Source organism: Hyperoodon ampullatus, assembly GCF_949752795.1.
Source record: "Hyperoodon ampullatus genome assembly, contig: scaffold_310, whole genome shotgun sequence".
Lineage (NCBI taxonomy): Eukaryota > Metazoa > Chordata > Mammalia > Artiodactyla > Ziphiidae > Hyperoodon > Hyperoodon ampullatus.
In genome coordinates, this window is record NW_027640563.1 from 106,359 (window position 1) to 113,786 (window position 7,428).

The following is a 7,428-nucleotide window of genomic DNA, read 5'->3' on the forward strand; positions in this document are numbered from 1 at the left end:
CTCCCCTCTCCACTCCTTTTCCCTGCTGCTTCTTAGCACACTGGTGGCCCTCACCATTTTCCACAGGTATCTCTTGGGATTTGTTGAGTGGGGTCGTTATTTACCACTGTTCTTATTAACTCAGCCACCAAGTCACTGCAGTATTGGGTTAACAAGGTGGAAGTAGGGAACTGTGTCCCTCCACAAGACCATCAATTCGCCGGCAGCCAGCAGGGGTGAGGAAGAGTGGAGTCAGCTGTTTCTGCATGGTTTCCCTGAATAGACAACTGAATAAACTAGGGTAGCATCAGAATCTAGAGAAGGCAAGTTCCTACAGCGAGCAGAACTTTAAGAGTTGCCATCAGTAAGGACCCAGTACAATTTGCATCGGATGCACCGCCCTGTCTGTTTTCACATCCTTCCCTGTGAATGCTGGGTTTATCGTAGGACATTTCCTAAAGAGGATTTAACATGTGATGCAACAGGTAGGGGTAAATCAAGGGTAATGTTGATTCTGGGCTAAGAACATCACAGACACGAGATGTCGGAGTAGCTGAGAGCACAGCCTGCAGAGTTGGGCTACTTTGGGTCTGAACCCTAGCTCTGCCTGTGTAACCCTGGGCAAGTTACTTCATCTTTTTCATCTGCGAAATGGACCTCATAATACCTGCCTTACGGGGTTATTTTACAGATTAAACGATATGATGCAGGTAAAGCGTGGAGGGTAGTATGTATTCAGAAAATTGTAGCTTTATTATGATGCCTTCCCAACGAGTAAATTCTTAGGGAACCAGTTTATCAGATCCCAAAGGCAAAACATGTTTCCAGAGTCTTAGAAAAACTTGCCAGTTCAAAAGGCAATCTTGGAGGCTTCATTCCTGGGCACTGAGAACTCTTTCCCCATCCTCTTGAGAGGTCAAATCCAGGGCAGCTCACCCAGCACTGATTTTAATGAATGGCTTGGGCCAGATGTGACTAGTAAGCTATCTCCCCTCTTCCCCAGCTAACCTGCACCCAGTCTCTGCTGAGGTTTGCCGGACTGACACTGGACGTGGGCACATTCAGTACTCAGTCTTCTGAAAACCAAGCAAAACGATCCTTCCTAGTAGCTTTCTGTCTAAAGGGTTAAGTGTTCATCCCTGACACCAGGAGTTGGTCTAGCTTCTAGAGAAACACTGAAATTTCCCAGAGTCTTGGAAGGTATTTATGACCCCCATCACAGAGCAATTCAGCAACGATTTTTTAAAAATCATGCTGATTCTCTTACAATGTGTCTTGCTTTTTTCTGGGGATACCATTCAGAAATCATCTAGTGGGCTCCAAGAGTTTTGGTTGACAGTTAAGTAGAAACGCATGCAGAGAGAGAGGCAGCTGACACACATTTGTTTTTTAGCACCTCTTATAGGGGCTTATGGCTCTGGGCTGGGTGTTTTTACTCACACTGACTCATTTAATCTTTACAACAGTCCTGTAAGATCAGAATCTTTACACAGAGAAACGCAAGCTCAGAGGTTATGTGTTTACCAATGTCACACAGCATCTTGTAATAGCAGAGCTAGTCTCTGTCTACAAGCCCAGTGCTAGTCCTACCACACTGTAAATATATTTTGTTGACATACATGCTGTCTTACCAGTGTTACATAGATTTACATAAAAATAAAAAACCAGGAGGGAGACAACAGAAAATAAAAAGTTAAAATTTAAAGGCTAATTATAAACTCAGTTCCCCAACATGCCATGTCTGAAAAGCTCATCCCTATGGACATTTTTATAGCCTTATGTTTCCTGCCACAATATTTTGAGAGAGGATGAAACTCAGCTGCAGTCTCATGGACACACTCCTCAGGCATTTCAGGGGTGATTTTTTAAAATAGGGGGCAGGGCTTCCCTGGTGGCACAGTGGTTAAGAATCCGCCTGCCAATGCAGGGGACAAGGGTTCAAGCCCTGGTCCGGGAAGATCCTACATGCTGCAGAGCAACTAAGCCCGTGCTCCACAACTACTGAGCCTGCACTCTAGAGCCCACGAGCCACAACTACTGAAGTCCACGCCCCTAGAGCCTGTGCTCCACAACAAGAGAAGCCACTGCAATGAGAAGCGTGCGTACCGCAACGAAGAGTAGCCCCCGCTCACCGCAACTAGAGAAAGCCCGCGTACAGCAATGAAGACCCAACACAGCCAAAAATAAATAAATAAATAAAGTTATTTTAAAAAAGAATCTTATTTTTAAAAAAATAATAAAATAGGGACAAACAGAAACAAAGAAAATAATCATTTCTTTAAAATTTATACCAAAATTCAGCCTTTCTGAATTTTTTCCCACCCTAGACAACCTCTTAAAACCATGATTGAGAAGTCTTTCACCATGTGAAGGAAGTTTGCAGAATAACGATTCATGCTGTAAATGGTAGTGGGTGACAAGGGCATAGATTTTTGGCCACTCTTGAGTTCAAACCCTGACTTCTAAATGACTGATTAGCTGTACAACCTTGGGAAACCCTTTGCTTGTTTAAATGTCAGCTTCCTAACTGGTAAAATGGCGTATTTAATTCATTCAGTTATTATAAGCATTAAGAAAGATTAACAGTAGCAAGTATAGTGCCTGGCACTTAGCAAACTCAATACATGTGAGCTCCCTCCTGGCTTCTCTCCCTTCCTTTGCTTCCTTTCCTTGCTCTCCCCTTCCCTGACACCCATTTATTCTCAAACCATAGAGGTAGGTGAGATCATGTCATTATTTTTTAAATTCCTCCTGCTCAAAGACTTTTTAAAAACATGAGTTGGAGGAGTGCTAAGTTTTCCACTCCTTTTTTTCTGAGTGGCAGATCTGAGATTTAAGTCCTATTATATAACAGAAAAACAGGGAAACTGGGGGCTAGAACATAAAAATTATTGTAATTAGACAGGCAATGGAATTTTTAAAAGTGGGTGGCTGTGCTTTCTACTTTTCAAACGTTACCTCTAAAAGTGGCTAAAGAGATACAATCAAAGAGGAGGTGGCCCTTGCTTCTGAAGTTACTGCTGTCTTGGGAGCTTTTGCAGGAACATCTGCTGGCTTTTCAACAAAGGAAGCTGGGAAGGATCAAGGGAGACTGGAGGAGACTCTGGTTCACGAGGCAGCCACATCTGTTTGGTATTCTCCCAACTGAGAAGGCTCGACTTCTGAAATAGCCCGGGTATCCGAGTTAAACCAGAATCCAGAAACAGATGAAAGCTTTTCTTTCCTCCATGTCTCAATGGTAGAGATCAACAGCTGTTTATATCCTTTAATACCTAACTAAGGGTGAAGCCTTCACATCTGTCTGTATTTTCCGGTTCTAGTTCCTCGGATCACAGTGGGGAGGAGGGGAAGTTTCAAACCCTCCCAATTCCCAGGCCAGAAGACAGAAATATGCCCAGGATTCAAAGACGTAATGTGAAGCAGAACTCCCAAATTTCTCATCCACCCAGGGTCTGCTGTTGGCTGGGAATTCCTCTTTTACTTTATCCTGACAGACATCTTGATCATTTCCATGATAATGACTCATGGCAGCACCAAGATCAAAAAGAAGGAAAGTAGGCTGGAATCAGGGGGAGGAAGAAGAGGAGGAAATGAATTCTCATAGAGAAAGCGGCTCCTAAAAGACAAGTTCTTGCAAAGACAGCAACAGTATTGTCTGAGGACAAACAGCAGAGGTGAGAAGGATACTAATGAAGACCCTCAGGGTGATGGTGGATGGTGGTGGTTTTTACTGACCCCTAACATTTTAACCTTGGAAAAGTTAAACAGACATAATTAAACCCTGTGGAAGGCAAGGTACGGGAAATACCCAGCAATGGTGATAAAGAGATTCAGAGACATTTGTTTAACTTCACTTTGATCACCAGCACCATACACATGCTGGAACTTTATAAAGATTATCTTTCCATCCATCCATCCATCCATCCATCCATCCATCCATCCATCCATCCAACAACTTATAAGGCACCAGGACTGGACTTAGTGCTGGGATATTCAAATGCATAAGACATATTCTATAACTTGAAGGGGCTTATATTCTAAAAGATGAGAGTCTTCACAGAGGAGATGGTATAAAGTTCTTCTTTTTTTTTTTTGCGGTATGCGGGCCTCTCACTGTTGTGGCCTCTCCCGTTGCGGAGCACAGGCTCCGGACGCGCAGGCTCAGCGGCCATGGCTCACGGGCCCAGCCGCTCCGTGGCATGTGGGATCCTCCCGGACCGGGGCACGAACCCATGTCCCCTGCATCAGCAGGCGGACTCTCAACCACTGCGCCACCAGGGAAGCCCCTAAAGTTCATTTTTTTAAAAAAAATTTTTGGTCACGCCACACAGCATGTGGGATCTTAGTTCCCCAACCAGGGATCAAACTCACGCCTCCTGCATTGAAGCATGGAGGAGTCTTAACCACTGGACCACCAGGGAAGCCTGAGATGGTATAAAGGATGCAAAAGAATTCACTAGAAGGGGATTCCAAAGGAGAGAATGACATGGTTAAAACCAGAGAGGTAAGAAACAAACTGTTCCTGGGGAGGATAAAAAGCATTCTGGGTGGTTACAATGAACAAGAGGGGTGGGAGGAGCTTACCAAAAGTACAGATTCTTAGGCCTCACCTAAGAGATTCTGATTTAGTTGTTGAGGGGGAGGACCAAGGAATCTGCATTTTGAGAAGAAGGTCCAAGTAATTCTGATACAAAGGAAAGTTTGACAACTCTATATAGATGAACATTTCCCAAAAGATGCTAATAGTGTTCCATTAAAAAAAACAAAAAACAAAAGAAGGTACCAGGTTCAAATTAGGATACACTACTTACTAACGTATTCTTTTCTTGGAGATGTATAATGCACATTAGTATATTTAAAGTCCTGCAGTAAAGAAATCAATTTCACTCCACATTTCCCAAACTTATTTTTCCATGGGAGAAAAAAAAAAAAATCACAGTGCACCTATTAAGAGCTCCCAAAACACTTTTGTACTGTGCGGCACAGATTGGGAAGAGCTGAAATAGAGGATTCTGATCAGGTGAGTGTTCCCCAAGCACACTGAATGGCTAAGGAAACCATCTAGAAAAAGAAAGCAAAGTCATTTGCTCTGGGGGATCTGGCGGCATCCAGTGATTTCCTCCAAGCAAAGTCTAAAATCACCTATGATGTTCTATTTTCCAGGGAGATGGCCAGAAGCTTCCTCCCTCTTAAGTAACACACCAGGCTCTGTGATGTTATTTCTGGTCAGCAGCTCTATGTGGTAACCACAACTGCCAGAGAGAACAGAAGTGCCCAGAGTTCAAAGCATCAAAGAAACAGAAGGGGAAGGGCAGCAAGGAGGGATCCCTGCCCACATTTATTTACCTTTACTGCTGTTGTATGTTCTGCACAGTCATTGGCAGTTGCTTGTAATGCTTTTGGAAAGACAAATTCCCCCCAGCTCCAAAAGGAAGCCTTTGACAGTCAATGAAAGTGCAAAAAAGACATGAACCTAGGAAACTGCTACTCCTCCAAGGCGCCAATTATACAGCCAGGGGAGTTTCTGAAACCTGCCTTCTTCCTCCTATGCTGGTGAGCCAACCAAGGGGGGTTGTGCTGCCATACCCCCCACTTCCTGCCCTAACAAGGGACAGCAGAGAGAAAGTATGTGAGAAAACTGGACAAGTCAAGGCAACACGAGGATTCTGAGCAGATTGGTTTGTGTGCTGAATATTTCAAGATGGACATACTGCCCTAATCAATTTATATACATTTTTTTTCTGGTATAAACATAATTACTTCCATACACCCCACTTCAACTTTCCATATGCCACATGGGGACACACATGCCCCATCTAAATCATCTAAAGGTGATTTTAGCAATGTGTTTCAAACGCTTTTTTTTTTTTTAATACTCCAACTGTCTCAGAGCTTTTCAATAATATTTTCCAGCAGCATAAGTGTTTTTTCAACCATTCCACAAATAGTTCCCGAGTGCCTAAAAGGTTCCAGGGCACCAAGCTAGGTATCACAGGTGTAACAGTGGAAAGAAGAGAATGCTCATCTTTACTGAACCTAAGGCCCTAAAAACTGAATTCTGAATTCAACCTGCCAGGCATGCAGATTCAATAATCAGCAGCATAAAGAAATATAAGAGATAGGAAAGGTCTGGTCTCTCCCCTTGAAGAGTTTTATGGCTCAGAGCACAAAGCAAACAAAAGCATTTGCATTTCAGGTGTCCGGGTTGGTCTAGCAGCTACACAAGGGTCCAGAGTTAATAGTACAGACTGAAATTAATACCTATGATCAGGAGAGGGAAGAAGAGAATGCCAGGATCTTATTTCTCCAAAATGCCAACTGCCTGTCTGCTTGATTCCCAAACAAATCCACGGATTCTCACACTGGGATTTCTTACCCTGAGAGACGAGTACCAATAATTGCACCAGAGTTAATGTAACTAACTAGTTAATTAGCTCCAAATTAAAAATTTTACCAGGAGCTCTGGGTGGGTTTGGAGTCTAATCCTAAGGAAGCCAATAAGATCAAATCCAACTTTTCATCAAGCCAGTGTTTCCCACTATTTAGGTCTACAAAATAATTCTAAGTGGTCTACAAATGATTGTTTTTTCAATAAGGTCCTTAGATCCAGAAAAAGAAATTGCTAATATGTGAGTGATGGAATTTAGGGAAACACTGATATACGTGCTATCCAGCATTCAAAGGCCATCCCGGAAGAAGCCTCTGCAAACCCTCCAAGCTTGGGTGGAAGGTGACAAAATAACCAGGAAGCTGGTCATGGACTTACCCACACACGTTGGAAATATGTCCTCATTGTTGATCTGGACTTCAATCCAATCCATGAGAAGGTTCATGTACTGGGGGGCTGGCAGTGCAGTCGGCTTCTTGTACTTGAGGTCATCCTGCCACCGATACTCGTATTTGGGGCCCCCTGACATCACAGGGCAGGTCCGCTCAGTGCAGAACTCACAGATGGTACCGTAGATGAGGTTGATCCGATTGAAGAAGTCCACCACGTGCACCGCCACCCAGTTGTTCTGGTCCTCCCCGCTGGGCAGCTGCACAGCTGCCCTCAGGTCCACGCCTGAGTTGAGGGATGCCTGAGCCCGTTTGTGGAGTTCGAACCTCTGTGTGCCAGGTTCAAATTTCCTCTTCGGCCGGAACGTCTTGTCCTTGTTGAACACCTGCTTCAAGGCTATGGACATGGTCTTCTCCTTCTCTTGCTTCCTCCTGCAGGAAGCAAAAAGGCAACTGGGACTTTTCAACGAGAGATCACAACCCAACAGGGTTTTCCACTGCCAGCCCTCTGGCCCCAGTCTTGCGGTCTGCAGCTTTCAATCTCTTTTTAGACAGCCCCTTCCATCTTCCTCTTGAATGATTTCCAGGAGAACCTCATGTTTCTTCCTAAAGGCAGGAGAGAAAAGGGTCTCATTAGTGTCCTGTTTGCATTTAAGAAATGACAAAGGCTTA

The 7,428-nt window shown here is 44.0% G+C and overlaps 1 protein-coding gene across 1 annotated transcript in view; it reads right to left on the minus strand.

The window, feature by feature from the left end:
• LOC307070110 (MOB kinase activator 3B-like) overlaps positions 1-7,163 on the minus strand; it is a gene marked incomplete at both ends in the record, with an annotated part of 112,757 nt that extends 105,594 nt beyond the window's left edge. Inside the window, one exon of the mRNA XM_079728696.1 lies at positions 6,746-7,163. Within this exon, the coding sequence (XP_079584822.1) occupies positions 6,746-7,163 (418 nt within the window). The remainder of the gene's footprint in view (positions 1-6,745) is intronic.
• Between the last annotated feature and the right edge of the window lie 265 nt (positions 7,164-7,428).